This window comes from Stomoxys calcitrans, chromosome 2, assembly GCF_963082655.1.
Source record: "Stomoxys calcitrans chromosome 2, idStoCalc2.1, whole genome shotgun sequence".
NCBI classification, from domain to species: domain Eukaryota; kingdom Metazoa; phylum Arthropoda; class Insecta; order Diptera; family Muscidae; genus Stomoxys; species Stomoxys calcitrans.
The window spans coordinates 200,998,546-201,018,587 of record NC_081553.1 but is presented as its reverse complement, the minus strand read 5'-3'; the positions used below and the strand labels follow the sequence as shown (position 1 = coordinate 201,018,587).

Here is a 20,042-nt window from a genome sequence, read left to right as displayed (position 1 = left end):
TGATATGAGCTGCTCCCATCCTCAATCCATTCTCCCATCGCCTTAAGTCTCATAGCCGCTGTGGCTGCCTCAAACTTAATCTGTATGTCGATGGATATCTAGAATAGTCTCCAGTGCCGTAGTGGGCGTGGTCCTCATCGCTCCACCTATGCCAAGACAACATGTTCTCTGAACCTGTTGTATGGTCCTTATGATGCACTTTTTCTCCATAGCAGTCCACCAAACTACTGAAGCGTAAGTAAGTATTGGTCTAATCACGCTCCTGTTGAGCCAGTGGACTATCCTAGGATTCAGGCCCCGTTTCGAGTCTACGGCCCGTCTACATTGTGCCCAACATCTGTGAGCCTTCTCAGTACGCTCCTGAATGTGACACTTCCAAATCAGTTTCCTGTCCAAGATCTCACCTAAGTATTTGACCTTTTCAGATATAGAAATCGTCTTATTGCGGAAAAGTGGTGCGTTAAATTCGCCCACCTTCGTCTTCCTCGTGAACAGGCATATTTCAGTCTTGTCTGGGTTAACATTGAGACCTCTGGGTCTAGCCCAGTCATATGGCATATGCAAGACCCTTTCGGCCCTTCTCCATGGCTCGTTCGGATCCTTACCCCTTAGAAGTATTATAACATCGTCTGCGTAGCAGATGGGTTCAAATCCCTCCTCAGTCAGCATCCGTAATTGGTCGTTTATGGTGGTCACCCATAGGAGTGGCGATAAAATTCCGCCCTGTGACACTTTCTCCCTTATATTTATGCCATTGGACGCACAATTTGTCCACCTGTTCTTTAGCATATGGTTTATCCAGTCTCTAAGGACCGGGTCCACCCGGTACTGTTCTAAGGATTGGATCAGTGTGTCACTCCGCACATTGTTAAAAGCCCCCTCAATGTCAACTTATACCGCCAATGTGTAAGTTTTGGCATCGAGGGCGGTCTCCACCGACCTTCCCTTGACATAGGCATGCTGTTTGTATTTGAGCAGTTCGCTGGATGTCATACTTTTTATCATGGTGTCTACAATACGTTCCATGGTTTTGAGTAGAAAGGACGTAATGCTTATGGGTCTGTAGGCCTTTTGTTTCTCATAACTTGGCTTGCCGAGTTTAGGTATAAACACATCCCTCGCCTCCTGCCAGGCTTTCGGAGTATATGAAAGTCCTAGGCACGCTGTGAAAATTTTGGCCAGCTGAGGCGCCAGATAGTCTGCCTCTTTCTGTAGTAACGCCGGAAATATTCCATCAGGTCCGGGTGACTTAAATGGTTTGAAGCTCCTCAAGGATCCCTTCACCAGAAATTCCGTTATTATAAACCTTCGATCAACGTCATTATTCCAAGATTCCGGTGTCTCCGTGAGTCCCTTCGTATCCTGTGGAAAATGGGTTTTCATCAAAAGCCTCAACATGTCCTCCGTTGTCTCTGCTCTCACTCCCATATCGTCTACTAAAGTTGGCATAAATATCTTCTGATTTAGAGGATGTGAACATTCGCAAGTTATTGGGATTTTTAAAGCGATCTGGATGGTTCAACAGTAGGAACTAGAAGGCATATTCCTTCTTCTGTTCTTGTGGTATCACAATGGACGAAAACGTCTAAGTGAGTCTGATGGCTGACTGCTACTTAAACCTAACCTAACCTACAAGAGCTCACTGTGCCAAATTTCATCGAAATTGAATGCAAAATTATCAAATTATTGCCTCAAGAGTTTAAGTCTGGAGATTAGTCTATATATCGGCTATATATAACTTAGTTCCGATTTTATGAGATCAGAAGATCTGGTTTATATGCAGAGAATACGAAATCGTCAAAAATTTTTTGAAAAATAATTTCATTACCAATATGTCTGAAAATTTATAAATACCCAAATAAATACTCAACAAGTAAAAGCGTGCTAAGTTCGGCCGGACCGAATCTTATATACCCTCCACCATGGATCGCATTTGTCGAGTTCTTTTTCCGGCATCTCTTCTTAGGCAAAAGAGGATATAAGGAAAGTTTTCATCTGCTATTGGAGCGATATCAAGATATGGTCCGGTTTGGACCACAATTAAATTGTATGTTGGAGACATGTGTAAAATATCAGTCAATTCGAATAGAAATACGCCCTTTGGGGGCTCAAGAAGTAAAATAGAGAGACCGATTTATGTGGGAGCTGTATCAGGCTATAGACCGATTCAGACCATAATAAACACGTATGTTGATGGTCATGAGGGGATCCGTCGAACAAAATTTCAGGCAAAACGGATAATAATTGTGACCCCTAGAGGTTCAAGAAGTCGAGATCCCACCTATATCTGGTTATAAACCGATTTGAACCATACTTGGTACAGTTGTTTGGTATCATAACAAAACATGTAGTGCAAAATATCATTCAAATCGGATAAGAATTGCGCCCTCTAGAGGCTCAAGAAGTCAGGACCCAAGATCGGTTTATATGACAGCTATATCAGGTTATAAACCGATTTAGACCATACTTGGCACAGTTGTTGGATATCAACACGAAACACGTCGTCCAAAAGTTCATTCCAATCGGATAAGAATTGCGCACTCTAGAGGCTTAAGAAGTCAAGACCCAAGATCGGTTTATATGACAGCTATATCAGGTTATGGACCGATTTAAACCACACTTGGCACAGCTGTTGGATATCATAACAAAACACCTTGCGCAAGATTTCATTCAAATCTGATAAGAATTGCGCCTTCTAGAGGCTCAAGAAGTCAAGACCCAAGATCGGTTTATATGGCAGCGATATCAACACATAGACCGATATGGCCCATTTACAATCCCAATCGACCTACACTAATAAAAAGTATTTTTACTCTAATAAAAAGTATATTTGTGCAAAATTTCAAACGGCTAGCTATGCTCCTTCGAAAGTTAGCGTGCTTTCGACAGACAGACGGACGGACAGACGGACGGACATGGCTAGATCGACATTAAATGTCGCGACGATCAAGGATATATATACTTTATGGGGTCGCAGACAAATATTTCGAGTAGTTACAAACAGAATGACGAAATTGGTATACCCCCATCCTATGGTGGAGGGTATAAAATAGGTATTTATTGGGTATTTACCCATAAATACCCAATCATTGGGTATTTAACCAATAAATACCCAAGCATTGGGTATTTACCCGGTAGAAACCCATTTCTAGATATACACCTAAGCCAGTAATCAGCTTAATGTGCGTTCGAAGGATGTAATCGAGCCGATTACTGGCTTAGTTGTATATCCATAGTGGCATGAGGCGAACTAATATTCACACCCTCTTTTCAACCTAACCTAATCAAGACGAAATATAAATAAGATATACATATATCCGTGGTGCTGGGTATTAAAAGTTCCACCCGGCCGAACTTAATGCCCTTTAACTTATTTTATCTACTTTCGAATAATTTCAAGTAATTACATGTTTCCACATAATAATCTTCCATGACGCTCTTTTAATGTCTTTTGCAGCAATATTTAGTGTTGCAGAATTTCAAGAATGTAAATTTGCAAACACACAAAATTTTAAACTTTGCATTTTTTTCTCTCTTTCAGTAATGGTCCCCATATAAAAATTTGCATTCACAATCGCTATCCAGCTATCTTGTGTAACATAAGAGGGAGAAAAAGCCACATACCTCTGTACCTGACAACATGTAACTATGGACAGCAAAGGGGCTAGCACTTACCGTTTAATACATGTAAAATGACTGTACGTGGTTCACTGTTTGAAGGACTGCATGTGTAATTTCCAGAATCCAGCTTCTGCACCGATGGTATAATTAATGAAGCAGTCTGTAATTGAAATTGAAAGGTAAACATCACAAAACATTGACTCACGCAAAGGATGACACTAGCAGCCACACATATACACTCACACCGATTCAGGTAAGCTCACATACCCATATGCAAATGTAGTCAAGCTCTTGTGTGAGAAGCCCTGGGAAAACTATAAGCTTACCGGGCTATATGAGAGAATGAGTGTGTTTATATATGTGTGTGTGTGTGAGTGTGTGGCATCACACAGATGAATATTTACATCCGTTAGTATTAATGTATGTTTTTGAGTTGTTTTTTTTTTCACTCTCTATCACACCCACCATCCCATCTTCCACCCATATTCATATGTCCTTATTTGAAATTTTCATTTTGTAAAAAAGTCTGCGCACAGTGTTCAAAATCTGGTGCTATTGGATTTGACTAAAATTAATGAAGATTTATGCTTTTTATGTCCTCCACAACAGGATTAATACCCCTATTATCCACTAATTATCCTGCAAAATACTCTTCATCAAGTTATGAAGATAAGCGCTTATCAGGCATTCACAGTGTCATAGACGAAATTTCTCCTAGCATGAAAATAAGCGTCAATAAGCTCGACTCGGTTCCTTTCGGCATCAGCGCGCATTTCGTTCGCACCCATATTCTGTAACTGGTAAAAAGTAGTTATTTTCGAGAAAATTGTAAGTCCCTCAAGGATAGCTGCTATAGTTATATCCAATAAGCGTTCGATGATCTGAGTCTGTTTCTAGCAGAGCGGCATATCTAGAGCCCACGAAAATTAGAATGTACTCCAAAGAGCCAACTGCTGCGGTTGTGGTGTCAGGCCTTCTACTGAGATCTCGACTGGTAGGACGGCTGCCCCAGGCTTCACTAGCCGACAGGCGACTGTTCAACAGGGACTTTTGACGAAGACATCTGGCTCGAGTCAAAAGGACAAGGACGAACCTATTTTATCTTCGCATGCCTATAATTTCCCTAGGGCATCGGCCTTCCCTGGCAAACCAATACGCTATTTAAGAGTTTAGAGCAATAAAAGGCGTATCGATTCCAGGTTTATTGAGCGTCTTGGTGCGATTGATTCTAAAACTCTCACCGATAAGAGGAGAGACTCCCTCAATTGGGCTCGGAGATTTGCTGCACAGGCTACCAAAAAGGCTATACATCTAGGTTTGGAAACGGTACCACAGTCGGCTAAAAGGCTGCGGTAACCTGGAGGGAATCCTATGCCGAAAAGAACTAAAGCGAAAACCTTTGCTAATGTCCCAACAAAACCTTTGCTAATGTCCCAAAAAACCTTTGCTAATGTCCCAAAAATCCTTTGCTAATGTCCCTAAGATCAACATGGCGATGTCGACAAGGGAGAAGAACAGGTTTGCACACTGAGGAACAATTGGAGTGGGTTATTCAATGGGCTGTCATCTGTATACTCAGCTGTCCTTGCGGAATTGCATGAGTCTCCTTCAGTTTGTGACAATGCAGGCTGGTATCGGGCCGATACAAATGCTTTGGGGGATCAACGCTGAGTTGAGATTGAGTTGCGCCTTAAAAATTGGTGAAATCTGGTAAGGCGCAGCTCTGGATTAAGTCAAGGAGGATGATGTAAAATTTTAACCAATGGCACATGCTTGGATACCAAGAATTCTCTCAGACCCCAAATCTATACTTAGGAGACTAAGGGACTGTAATCCCAATCTTTTAACCACCGAGTGGAAGATCGGTAGATTGGATGATTTTGACGGCGAACGGAGACATGCAGTATTCGTATTAAACTCCGACTGTCTCACAGACCTTAACAAGTCTGATGGAATTGTGTCCTACGGACTCAACAAGTTGAAGCTGAAGGTTTATAGAAGCGGTAGTGTTGGGGAATCAGGAGATGACACAGAAGTTGTTGCTGAACACTTGTCTGAGGAACTATCGAAAACATGTTTTAAGTCTGCCAGATTGCAGGAGACTGAAAATCCCCCAGGTGGGATTGGGCTCGAGGTATGCGCCGGCGGGGAGGGACGCAACTAAAAAGGTACATCGACAGCAGCAGCTTGTGAAACATCATAGGATGAATGGTCGTGTCGTCAGGAAGAGTGGTTCGAATGCAGGGAGGGACGCAACTAAAAAGGTACATCGACAGCAGCAGGTAGTGAAATATTTTAGGAGGAATCGTCGTGTCCTGAGGAAGAGTGGTTCGAATGCTTTCTCAACCTTCCTGGATGCGTAAAGAAGCACATCATGACAAGAACGAACGATTCTAGAGACGATGAACTCATGGCGGACTCAGAGGACGAGGCTAACGCAATGATGGTTTATATTCTGAATTCTGAAAATGATTCAGTTTTGCAGATAACTCTCCACCCTTGTAAGGCCGCTTCGGTGGCACTTAAGGTCCTTCTGATGGCAGGAGGATTTGAGGTGGTTCCTAATCAGGAACCATGGGTTTGTTGAGAATTGGTTTGTGGTCTAATATTTACTGGATTTAAACTACTCAAGATTACAGGAAATGGGAGACAGAGCCTGTATTCTTGCAACCACCATGGGAAGTTCGGTAAAATGGATGAAGCTGTTGGCGATCGGAGACATGCTGTGTTCGTAATCGATTCCGGCTATCTCCCAGACCTCAACACGTCTATAGGAGTTGTATTCTACGGATTCAATTAGTTGAGACCGTAGGCGTATAGAAGCGGTGTGATTGGGTAATCAGGAGACGACTCAGCAGTTGTAGCTGAACACTTATCTGAGGATATATTGACCACATCTCTTAAGTCTGGAGGATTGCAGGAGACTGAGAGTCGCCCTAACACGGTCGGAACAGGAGAGTAAGGCGTCGAAACGGGACCCGACAAGTCCTGTGTGGGTGGATCATCCGGTTGGATTGGCCTCAAGGTGTGCGCCAACGGGGAGGGAGTTCATGAAGCATCTAAGCAGGAAACGCTCACACCTCAAGTGTCCAGTGTCCTGAAAATGAGTGGTTCCAATGCTTTCTCAACTGCCCCTGGATGGATAAAGAAACTCATTGTGACACGATCGAGCAAATCTTCTGAGGATGAACTCCTGGCGGACTCAGAGGACGAGGCTAACGCAGAGGTAGTGAAAATTCTGAATCCGGACTATGGTCTGGTTTCGGCAGATAAATTTCCACCATTGTAAGGCCGTTTCGCCGTCTCAAAAGGTCCTTCTGATGGAGGGGTATTTGACGTGGTTCTTATCCAGGAACCATGGGTGTGTGGAGGAATGGTTCGTGGACTAAGAATTCCTGGATTCAAAACTACTCAAGGGAACAGGGCATGGAAGACACAGAGCCTGTATTCCTGCAAAGAGCAGTCGAAATGTTTTTTGTTTTCTTCCACCTCCAAGCACTGAAGACTCAGCATTAGTGAGCATTGAAATCATTACTGGCAGGCTTTGTCATATTTGGCACTTGATTCAGAGATGCCAAGCGGATCACGAAATCCCTGAATGACTCGCTTGTGTCAGCATGTCCTAAAGCCGAACCAATTGCCAAACAGCATGGTGGCGCCCCGGTAGTAGGCCGGCGTGCCTGAATATACCTGTAAATGGAGGGACACAAAAGTAACAAAAACAAAAAAGCATTACCGCACGAAAGCGAAAGATTTTCGTCCTATGAGTCTGTCATTCTTTATGCTGAGAGCTCTAGAGAGATAGATATAACAGTATCTCAGAGCAATGATCCCTGGAGATTGCCTGTCTAGAGGACAGCATGAATATAATAAGGGAAAGTCCACTGAAACAGACCTTTACGGCCTAGTCGCCTACAAAGAGTGAACTATCTTACAAATTCCAGGTAACTGAAATTTGTGGGTGTGCCCAGACCCTTCGTCGCCCAAGCGGAGTATGGGTATAGCTGATATATATATCTCCGATTTCGGGTCTCCGCTGATCACCGATTTCGGGTCTTTCGTGCTTATTTCCCGGGTTTGCAGAAATTTTGTGCGGTGGGTTGCATTGGACCCCTTCACATTCTTCACGAAATTTGTGGTGATGGGAAAATATTTGGATAGAGCTACCATATGCACCGATCCCCCCATGGCTGGTCTTTCACCCATAAGTGTTTTATTGATTAGCCGATTTCGCTGAACTTTGAAAGCGAAAACTGCAGAGGCCACCGTAGCGCAGAGGTCAGCATGTCCGACTATGACGCTGAATGCCTGGGTTCGAATCCTGGCGAGAACATCAGACAAATAATTTTCAGCAAGGGTTATCCGCCCTTAAAGCTGTCGACATTTCGAAAAAATGGTATGGCAGCCATTTAAAACTTCTCACCAAAGAGGTGTCGCACTGCGGCCAGCCGTTTGGACTCGGCAGGAGGCCCCTTAGCATTGAACTTAAACTTGAATCGGACAGCACTAACTGATATGTGAGAAGTTTGCCCCCATTCCTCAATGGGCAAATTCATGGGCAAATTTGCAATTTGCATAGCTGTGTTACATCCTTGACGTCTGTTTTTTGGCCTTGTTCGGACCATGTTTCGATATAACTGCTACGGCCTGATAAATAGTGCAATTTCAAGGCAAAGTTCAGGCCTAGCAATCTTAATGCCTTTTACTTAATGCGTTCAACTGGAGATAGTTAAACTCAAAGCAAAATTTTGTCGAAATTTGGCACAGTGAGATGTCTTAGGATTCTAAGCATACGTATCGAATATGAACTAGTTCGAATAATATTGGGTTGCCCAAAACGTAATTGCGGATTTTTTAAAAGAACAGAAGAAAGAATGCAATTACAGAGTCACAAGCCATGAAAAAATTTGTCAACGCCGACTATATGAAAAATCCGCAATTACTTTTTGGGCAACCCAATATTTTGATAATGCCCCGGTATAGACCGATCTCCCGATATGAGATTAAACATCCATGGAAGACAAATTTACTACCCCATTTTTTTTTGTCTTAGGACTTTCGACGTCTTTAGCAAATGTGGTGCAGATCGAAGAAAATCTTGATATAGCCTTCATATAGACCGATCTTTCGATTGAAGGTCCAAGACCCATAGAACCCGAATTCAATATGCACCGCATGCCGAGCCTAATGCCTTTTACTTCTTGCATTCAACTTACGATAGTCAAACTCAAAGCAAAAATTCCTCTTACTCCCAATATTTATCAGCTTAGCATTTTCATTGTCACTTTTCCAATTCGATCATTTTATTGAAGAGCTATAATGCAGAATACTGTGCCAATGTGGCGCTTCTTCGCTTCTGTCGCCAGCATTATTCAATTGGACAAATTGTTTGAACAGTTTCATTCGAAAATGTGTATACAAATTGGTAACAGAAACTTAACCAAGAGACAACGGGAGTGTGTAAAGAGTTTTCGTTTTTAAAATAAAAAAAAAAAATTAATTGAAAACATGCAGTTTCTGCTGCAATAGGATAAGGTCGAAGCAATGTGGGACTCTGAGTTTATGCAAGAATGAATTTTCATATGAATTTCATTGCGGCAATATAAACTGAAAGTGATGGAGTGTTTTTTTTTAAATGATAACTTTTGAGTTAACTTTTATATGAAGCGGGAACATGAAAGTGTTTCAACGTTAGATACCCCATGGGTTTGCTGCATATGGATGGATAAACTTTTAATGTAATTTTTTTCAGAATTGCAGCTAATATCATAGCAAAAGAAAATCAATTTTAAGTTAGTGGTATGAAATTCAAAGGGAGAGAGTATAGTAACCTAGAAAACTTGTTAAAAAAGGCTTAGGGGTAACGTTAATAACCTGTAAACCAGTGGTTCATGTAGATCATCACTGTTGTAGACCTAAAAACGGCTGAGCCTTTTTGGATGACATTACAGAGAATATGGAGTTTAGGGCTTCTTTTAAAATACGATACTTAATTTGTTAATTTGTCCATACTGAAACGTTAGTAGACGACATGGGAGTGGGAGCAATAAACATTTTCCACAGCATGGGATGGGACTCTCGAAGATACTGGAATCTTGGAATAATGCGGTTGATCGAAGGTTTAACATAACGGATTTTATGGTCAAGGAAGCCTCGAGGAGCTTCAAACCATTTAAGTCACCCGGACCTGATGGAAAATGTCCGGCGTTTCTGTAAAAGGAGGCCGACTATCTGGCGCCTCATATGGCCACTATTTTCACGGTGTGCCTAGGACTTTCATATTCTCCAAAAGCCTTTCTTTTGACTCAGTGACCGGTTATGACAACTGTCATAGTATTCGATGACCTCTTTTCTAAAGCCAGCAACATCTTCATCATCCTTCGGTTGACGATAATCCACTTGCCATTTATTTTCAAATTGCCACCTTGCCACCGACTCCGCATTCACCATCCTCTACTATGTTCAGCAGCTCGATAAATGATAAATAAGAGCTGCGACTGGTTTGCTCTCCGTGAACTAAACTCTATCCGTTAAAAAATTGTAGACTTCTTCTCACTGTATTTTTTGTCCCATCCCATTGTTCGCCTGCGTCTTCGTTTAACTTCGTGCCATCTCCGTTGGAATTTATACCCAAGTCCGGCAAGACAAATTATGCAACACCAAAGGCCTACAGGCCTATAAGCCATGGAAGGCAATGTGGATACCTTGATATAGTGTAGGACAACCAGCGAACTGCTTACATACAAACAGCATGCCTATGTAAAGGAAAGGTCGGTAAAGACTGCCCTACACGAAGTTGTGCATAAATTATAGGAATCCTTCGATGCCAAGACATTGGCGTTTTGCATTTACATCGAGGGGGCGTTTAATAACCTACGTACCGACTCATAGATTTAATCCTTAGACCAGTACCGGGTGGACCGGGTCCATAGAGACTGGATAAACTGTATGCTAAGGAACAGGTGGATAAATTGCAGGTCCCAAGACAAAAATATAAGGAAGAAAGTGGCACTGGGCACGCCTCAGGGGCATTTTATCGCCACTCCTTTGGGTGACCACCTTAAATAACCTATAACGGATGCTGACTGAGAAGGGAATTGAATCTGCTATGTAAACGATGTTATATTGGGTTGCCCAAAAAGTAATTGAGGATTTTTTAAAAGAAAGTAAATGCATTTTTAATAAAACTTAGAATGAACTTTAATCGAATATACTTTTTTTACACTTTTTTTCTAAAGCAAGCTAAAAGTAACAGCTGATAACTGACAAAAGAAAGAATGCAATTACAGAGTCACAAGCTGTGAAAAAATTTGTCAAGGCCGACTATATGAAAAATCCGCAATTACTTTTTGGGCAACCCAATACTACTTCTTAGGGGTAAGGATTTGAACCAACTATGTAGAAGGGCCGAAAAGGTCTTGCATATGGCATATTACTGGGCTAGATCCTAGGGTCTCAATGTTAACCCAGAGAAGGCAGAAGTATGCCTGTTTACGAGGAAGGCGAACGTGGGCCAATTTGATGCACCACGTTTCCTCAATAACATAACGATATCTGATAAGGATACCTAGGAGTGATCTTGGGCAGGAAACTTATTTGGAAGTGTCATATTCAGGAGCGTACTGAGAAGGCTCATAGATGTTGGACACTATGTAGACTATGGAGCCTGAATCCGAGTATAGTCAACTAGCTCTATAGAAACGAGATAAGACCAATACTCATTTACGCCTCAGTAGTTTGGTGGACTGCTATGGAGAAAAAGTGCAACATAAGGACCATACAAAAAGTTCAGAGAACTTGTTGTCTTAGCATAGGCGAAGCGATGAGGACCACGCCCACTAGGGCACTGGAGACTATTCTAGATATCCGACCCATTGACATACAGATTAAGTGTGAGGCAGCCACTGCGGCTATGCGACTTAAGGCGATGGGAGAATGGATTGAGGATGGAAGCAGCTCATACCAACGCGGTATAATCGAGGTGACGATAGGAAACCTGGAAGGAAGTGAAGAGGTTTCCGATCGAATACCTGAGATGAACCTTGAAGTCGAGTGCGAGGCACTACTGCTAGCAGCACAGTCTTGGATTGACGGAACCCTAGTATTGCCCTCTGGAAGATCATGTCACACGGATGGTTCAAAGCTAGAGGCAGACTGTCCTCTGGGGGTTTACATTGAGAAACCAGGAACTGAGATCTGTTCTAGACTGCCTGACCATAATTCGATCCTGCAGGCGAACATCCGGGCGATCACGGAATGCGTGAGGTGGACTCGAGGACGTCGGGACTGAACATCATTACCGACAGTAAAATTGCCATAAGGGCAATAACAACCAGGACGGTAAGTTCGCGAACAGTTTTGGAGTGTAAGAAGGAGATTAACGCCTTCTCTGAGAATGGCACAATCCGCATCGTTTGGGCGCCGGGCCATAACGGAGAAAGGGGAAATGAAAGAGCAGACGATTTGGCAGTGAAGGCCAGAGAATTGCCGTCAAGAAACTTGGTAGTCCGAGTAAAGGGAGTGGTCAACGAGTACGCATGCAACATTGTGAAACCACGAAACGGTCGGTAGGACGGCGAAAATGCTATGGGGGTATCCAGATCGTGAGAAGACGAGGCTATTACTGAAAGAAAGTAAGAAGGTCAGTATAGCGATTGGTATCATAACAGGATACATAGGACTACGAGCTCACTTATGCAAAATCGGTGAGGCAAGTGATGGCATGTGTAGGGCAGGAGGGAAAGATGATGAGACGTTATAGTATTTCCTATGTCATTGCCCGGTTTTCGCGCCTAACAGACACAGGTACTTAGGTGGGGACATAATACCAGACATAAACCAACTTAAGGGAGATGTATGGAGAAAAGTTAAGGATTTTGAACGTTGCACGGAATTCCTAACTTACATTTTCTTTTTCGATGTTACTTTTTTTTTTGGCATTTTGATCGCACAACAAGCCGATTAGTGGCATGGGGCGGATTAATATATGCACCGTCTTTTCAACCTAACCTAACCTTATTTGTTAATGTCTCAATGGTGACTATTCTTTCCAATATACAAATTGCAAATTTTGCCCATGGACATTCCACTAAGGAACAGGGGCAAACTTCTCACATACCAATGAGTTCAGTCCGATTCAAGTTTAAGCTCAATGATAAGGGGCCTCGTTTTTTCGAACGGCGAGCCGCAGTGCGACGCCCCTTTGGAGAGAAGTTTTACGTGGCATAGTACCTCACAAATGTCGCCAGCATTAGAAGGGAAAACCACCGCTGAAAATTTTTTCTGATGGTCTCGCCAGGATACCAACGTATCACAATTTTCAAAAACCCCCACTCTCCGGACGAGATGTAGGCAGTTTCAAGCGAATTCTTGTTGGCTGTGCAAATGCAAATTTGCTCATGAACTGAGGCAAATTTCTCACCTATCAATGAGTCCTGTCCGACTGAGGTATTTGTAGCTCAATGATAAGATAAGGGACCTCCATTTTATAGCCGAGGACAAACGGCGTGCCGCAGTGCAACACCTCTTTGGAGGGGTGTATTTACATGGCTTCTATGCATGGCATAGTACTTCACTAATGTCGCCAGTATTAGAAGGGGAAAACCACCTCTGCGCTACGGAGGCATCGCTCATGGTAACCCAAAAAATTTAATCTGACATCAATATTCAGGGTCCATAAATTGGGTTCGACCCTGTAGCCGAGTTGGTAGCGTGCTCGGATTACCAGTGCCGAAGTCGTAGGTTCAATTCCCACCAGAGTCCTGGCCTGTCACTACTATGGTATCCCAATGGACTGAAATTGTCTAAGTGAGTTGTGTTAGACCCCACGACATCCTCCGTCAATTTTGCCCAGATCGTCCAGATTTGGTTATAGCTTCCATATAGGCCGATCCTCCGATTTAGGGTCTTGGGCCCAAAAAAGCCACATTTATTATCCGATTTTGCTGAAATTTGTGACAGTAAGTTGTCTTAGGCCCCTCGATATATTTCTTCAATTTGGCCCTGATCGGTTCAGATTTGCATGTAGCTCCCATATAGACCGATCTCTCGATTTAAGGTTTTGGACCCATAAAAGGCGCATTTATTGTCCGATGTCGCCGAAATTTGGGACAATGAGTTGTGTTAGGCTCTTCGACATTTTTCTGCAACTTGGCCCAAATTGGTCCAGATTTGGATATAGCTGCCATGTTGACCGATATCTCGATTTAAAGTCTTGGTCCCATAATAGGCGCATTTATAAACCAATTTCACTGAAAATTGACACAGTTACTTATGTTAGGCTTCTCGACATCCGTTATTGAAAGACGCCAATAACTCGCCATGTCGTATCGAGCTTCATATGCACTCAGTATTTAAAAAGGAGCCGGTGCTACCCGGCCTCTCACTAAGACTCTCCACTCGATAGCGTGGCTTATATGATACGAATCGGTCTATAAGCTGGTATAGCCCCCATATAAACCGTTCCCCGAATTGGACTTCCTGAACCCTTGGAGGTTTCAATCAATACATGATTTAACTGAAATTTGGCACAAAGACTCCTATGCTAACTTCCAATATCCGTAAAAAGTATGATCCGAATCGGTCTATAAACTAATATAGCCCCATATAAGCTGATCCCCGGATTTGAGTTCTTGTACGCCTATAAGCCTCAATCAATACCCGATTTGATTCATTACAAAATAATTCAAACACAAACTGGGTGAATAAGGATAAATTTTTATCGGAATTCATGGTGGTGGTTACCCAAGATTCGGCACGGCCGAACTTAGCACGTTTTTACTTGTTCCTTCTTGACTCCATTTGTCTTAACGTCTGCTATTGGCCTTGTCCATTAATATCTGCCCGTCCATCATTTCCTTCCGCTCGTCCTTTCGTTTACATGTTTTTTTTGTCCTTGTATAATATCCTATTTTGAATCATTGTATAGTTGCTCACTCCACCCTAATGTATATTAAATCACAAAACTAAAGAAAAGTCACAAGGACAGTCACATGGGGCCACTAGCAGTTCATCAGGAAAAACATTAGTGGCCTTCACCATTTCCCATGAAGGCATTAAATTTACACCGCAACACAAACAGGAAAAACTACTCATATATCCATAGAGATGTGAGTGTGTAAGTGAGTAGAACAGCGTGGTGTTATGTTATGTTTGTTCGACTTCATGTGTTATGTGATGTAAATGCCAAAATAAACAAAAAAAAAACAGAAAAAAATAACAACAACAGAGCAAAAGCGAAAAGAGAGAAACTAATGAAGAAGAAAAAGTAAAATCAATTACCGTAATCTGCTTAACATCAGTAACTGTCATCAGTGTTGACAACATCATGTAACCTCGTTCAGCTGCAGACGCCATGAAATCCGGCGTTTTTATTGATGTTCCTGCAGCCGTCATCATAGTTGGCCCCTGTGAGAAGTCATCCTCGTCAGATGGTGGTGGAGGTGTTGTTGTTGCCGCATCCGTTGTTGCGATGTTGGCTAATAGCGGCGACGTCACTGTTGTTGTTTCCGATCCTCGGGAGGGTGTTGGAGGGACTGATGCTGCTGCTGATGATGTGGAGGCCATGAATGCTGTGGCAGTTGAACCAGAAGCCACTGTTGGCTGTTGCGATTTTGATATGGAAACTGGCATTGATGAGACAGCCTCAGTATGTATTAAATTCGGATGGTGGTGGTTAAGAGAAGGCGCCTGCTGCGCCTGCTTCTGCTGTTGTTGATGGTATGTGGATTCTGACACCATGTCTAAGGGATTACCATCATTAAGCGATGGCGGAGTTATGGATGTAAGTACGTGCACTGCAGGCATTTCGCTTCCGCTTATCGATGATGGACTACCACTATCCGAGCCATCATCATTTAAGCCATCTGCTAGGCTGGGCATGTGTGTTGAGGTGGCTTCACCAGTCAAACTAGCACTTGCGGAGCTTGATGTTGTAGTACTAGTGCTGCTGCTGCTGCTGCTAGTTTCTGATGTAGTTGTTGTCCTTGCTGTGGTTGTTGTAGTTGTCGTTGTGGTCGTCGTTGTATCCGGCGGCAATTCAATGCGTTCAATTTCTGTACGCCATCCCTTGCGATTATGCAAATAAATTTGCTTTTGATTATAAAACCAATTAATGAATAATGGCGGCTCCAGTGCCTGGCTAATTATGCACAGCAGTTTCACTTGACTTCCGGCTTTTACATGACGTGTGGGTGCACCGATTAATTCCGTTTTCGGCTCTATTTAATGTACGCACAGCACAATTTGTTGCAACAGCAGCGCGGTCCATTCACATCCATCATCCCCAAGGAAATATGGAAGAGAGGAAATTAAAATCATATTTACTTAAAGTATCCTGCGGATGACAACAGATGTTATAAGCATTGAGAAGTGATACCACAAACATACACACACACACACACAACACATACAAAAAACATAAGTTCATTTGCCAATGCACACGCACACACACACACACTCAAATAAAAACCCTCTGCAACACAATCCCACTTATATGCCTTCTTTCCCTTGATCGTGCTGGCGTCATTTGGTCTGTCTGTCCTTCCATCACTGTGTGTGTTTGTGTGTGTGCGTGCATGTGTTTGCCGGTTGACTAAAGTGTGATTAAGTGGCATCATTTTATTACGAAGCCACTGATGTGACATGAATATGGCAAAAAGTATCTGCACCACAAATACCCATATGTCCATGTATCCCTGTGTATTTGTTGTCTCTTTACTTACCGACCACATGCAGATACACAATGGCACTGGCTTTTGGCTCCGTTGATACTTGGCACTCATATATGCCTGCATCCTTTAATTGCACATATTTGATTTGCAATGACCATCGCTCGGGGTTTACCCTGAATATAGATTGGAATCTCTGATCGGCGATAAATGTTGTTTGGTCAACGGTTAGTATGTGGCCATCGCGAACTCTTAGCCATGAAATGGGCTTTTTTACCAATTGTTTTACCTGTAATATGCAAAAAAAAAAACATTTAACACAATTAAACATTTAACTGGCCAAAAATATAAATGAATGGAGCTCTGTGCACCACATAATAGAATGCGGGTCAAATGAGTCACGCCATTTAAGGATTTAGTATTAGAAATATATACGGGCGCCTCAAATATTTTCAAACTATCTATTGCTGCATTAAGAGCAGAACAAATAGTCAAAAGAGCAGCTGTGGACAACTACTGATGCAGATAACCCGCTTACATAAACTGGGGTTTAAACCTATCGAGTATATCATCATACATGTAAAAAATTTAAAAAAAAAAACAAAAAAACATTTTTCATACACACCGCCGAAATTTGCAAAGTGCAACACATTAAAACGAGTGAAAACGTGATAAGTTCGGCCGTGCCATATTTGATTCTGGTCCCGAGAACTCTCATACAAGTCACAGTTACAATGAAATCGGACAACAAATTCGCTTTTTATGGGAATAAGAGCCTTTATTGGAAAATCGGTCTATTTTGCAACTATATCTAAAAATAGTCTGATCTGAACCATATGCTGGTCGGATGAAGGAACGATTAAGACCTTAAATCGCCAGATCGGTCTATATGGCTGACTAAATGAATGTACCCCCTATCCTAACAAAAAAAAAAAAAAAAAGTAAGAAAAGGCAATAGACCGATCTCCCGGCAAAGGAGTCTTAAGACCATAAAAGCTTTATTTATTACCCGATTTAACTGAAATTTGCAACAGTGGGTTATTTTAAGCCTCCCGGCATCTGACATTAATATGGATTAGATCGGTCCATATTTAGATATAAAGGGTCTGAAGCCCATAAAAGCTTTATTTATTACCTGATTTTGCTGAAATTTAAGACAGTGGGTTATTTTAAGCCTCCTGACACCCATATAAAATATGGTTCAGATCGGACAATATGTAGATACTAGCTGACTCGGGCCCGCTCCGCTGCGCCTTCTTTTACTTTATATGGAACAAACTTTTCTTGGAATATTTATTTTCGACAATTAAAGAGCTTTTAGTGAAATACCATGCAACGAATATAGTATATCGCTTGACTAATTGTTTAACAATATAAGTGCCTTTGTCCGAATCCCATATGATCTTTATTGGAATTTTAGTTTGGATGTAAGGTGTACTCCGTTCTTTAAATACTTTATTTCAGCCCGCTACTCTCATGATATCTTATTTAGGGGTGTTTTCGGGGGTGAGGTGGTCCCCCCGGCACTTGGCCTTGAAAAATATCAGCAACTTGCTCTCCTTTCAAAAACCATTTATTTAAACCCCATATTGCTATTGGGTTCGGGTTGTTATTGGGTTGCCCAAAAAGTAATTGCGGATTTTTTAAAAGAAAGTAAATGCATTTTTAATAAAACTTAGAATGAATTTTAATCAAATATACTTCTTTTACACTTTTTTTTCTAAAACAAGCTAAAAGTAACAGCTGATAACTGACAGAAGAAAGAATGCAATTACAGATTCACAAGCTGTGAAAAAATTTGTCAACACCGACTATAAAAAAAATCCGCAATTACTTTTTGGGCAACCCAATAGTTTACACGATGAGGCGTCCTCCAAACATATGACCCAAAATAGGTTATGAAATTCGTTTTCTAATCTTAAATACCACATATTGGCATGGTCGAAAAATGTTTTCCCTTTGCGGGGTGTTATGGGGAAGGGGTGATGCCCTAAATTTCCCCAAATGTTCCGAAAGTGGGTATCAATTCTTGCTCTACCCCCAAAAACCTTTAATTTAAGCTCCACATTGACATGGTCGGTAAATATGGCCGATTTAGGGGAGTTTTGGGGATTAGGGTGGTCGCCCAAACACTAAGCCCGGAAAATATATCAGCAACGTGCTCTTTTCTCATATATCTATATATCATTTATTTGAACCCCATATTGCCATTGGCCTCAAAATTGGATATCAAATTCGTTTTCAAATCTCATTTAAACTCCTTATTGCAAAAGTCAGCAAATATGTCCGGTTTGGGGTATTGGCCCTAATTGTATTGGTGAGCAAATACGGCCTATTTGGGGGCTGTTATGGTAGTGGGACGTCACCTAGACAGTTGGTCTATACGTGGTCTACTCCCAAATACCTTTAATTTGAGCCCCTTATTTTCATAGTCGGCAAACATGAGCGGCTTGGGGGGTGTTTTGGGGGATGGGCGGCCATTCAGTAAGTTGGCCTTGAAAATATATATCAGATTCGTGTTACACTCTAAAAACCCTCTTATTTGAGCCTCATATTGCAAACGTCAGCAAATTCTTACTATTTGGGTGGTGTTGTGGGTGTGGGGTGGCCTCGTAGACACTTTTCCTAAATATTGATAGCAGATTCGTGCTTTACTCCCAATGACCTTTCATTTGAGCCCCATATGGCTTTGGTTCTAAATTTGTCCCTTTTGGGGGATGTTTTTGGGGAGAGGCGGCCCCCAGCACTTGGTCCCATATTTGGATATCAGATTCTAATTCAAATACCTTTTATTTAAGCCCCATATTCCCATGGTCAGTAAATAAGTCCTGTTTGGGGGGTGTATTGGGGAAGGGGTGGACCCCCAGAAACGTGGTCCCACATTTGGATAACAGATTCATATTCTACTTGCAAATGCCTTTCATTGTAGTCCCATATTGCCATGATCGGTAAATATGTCCGATTTGAGGGTGTTTTGGGCGTTGGGTGGTGTTGTGGGGCTGGGGTGGCCTCATAGACACTTTTCCCGAATATTGATATCAGATTTGTGCTTTACTCCGAAAGACTTTTCATTTGAGCCCCATGTGGCTATGGTTGTAAATGAGAGGCGGCCACCCAAACATTCGGTCTCATATTTGGATATCAGATTCGAATTCTACACTCAAATACCTTTTATTGGGTTGCCCAAAAAGTAATTGTGGATTTTTCATACAGTCGGCGTTGACAAATTTTTTCACAGCTTGTGACTCTGTAATTGCATTCTTTTTTCTGTCAGTTATCAGCTGTTACTTTTAGCTTGCTTTAGAAAAAAAGTGTAAAAAAAGTATATTTGATTAAAGTTCATTTTAAGTTTTATTAAAAATGCATTTACTTTCTTTTAAAAAATCCGCAATTACTTTTTGGGCAACCCAATATTTACGCCCCATATTCCCATGGTCAGTAAATAAGTCCTGTTTGGGGGGTGTTTTGGGGAAGGGGTGGACCCCCTGAAACGTGGTCCCACATTTGGATATCAGATTCGTATTCTACTCGCAAATACCTTTCATTTGAGTCCCATTTTGCCATTGTCAGTAAATATGTCCGATTTAGGGGTGTTTTGGGGGTTGGGGTGGTCCCCTTAGCACTTGGTTCGACAATTGGGTATCAGATACGTTTTCTTATCCTAAATACCTTTCATTTGAGTCCCATATTGTCGTGATTGGTCTAAATATATGTTTGGTAGTTTTCAGGGTGGGGCGGCCCCCCTAGGTACCC

The 20,042-nt window shown here is 42.1% G+C and overlaps 1 protein-coding gene and 1 long non-coding RNA gene across 4 annotated transcripts in view; one reads left to right on the top strand and one right to left on the bottom strand.

The window, feature by feature from the left end:
• LOC106083275 (serine-rich adhesin for platelets) overlaps positions 1–20,042 on the bottom strand; it is a 111,353-nt gene that overhangs the window by 16,497 nt on the left and 74,814 nt on the right. For all 3 annotated transcript variants that reach the window (XM_059362774.1, XM_013246190.2, XM_059362773.1), the window contains 3 exons: positions 16,344–16,578; positions 14,902–15,839; positions 3,676–3,781 (listed from right to left, as the gene is read on the bottom strand). In XM_059362774.1, the coding sequence (XP_059218757.1) occupies positions 3,676–3,781; positions 14,902–15,839; positions 16,344–16,578 (1,279 nt within the window). The remainder of the gene's footprint in view (positions 1–3,675; positions 3,782–14,901; positions 15,840–16,343; positions 16,579–20,042) is intronic.
• Positions 1–20,042, top strand: part of LOC106083277 (uncharacterized) — a 211,440-nt gene that overhangs the window by 183,075 nt on the left and 8,323 nt on the right. Inside the window, exon 4 of the long non-coding RNA XR_009397118.1 lies at positions 3,542–3,800. This is a non-coding gene — a long non-coding RNA (uncharacterized LOC106083277). The remainder of the gene's footprint in view (positions 1–3,541; positions 3,801–20,042) is intronic.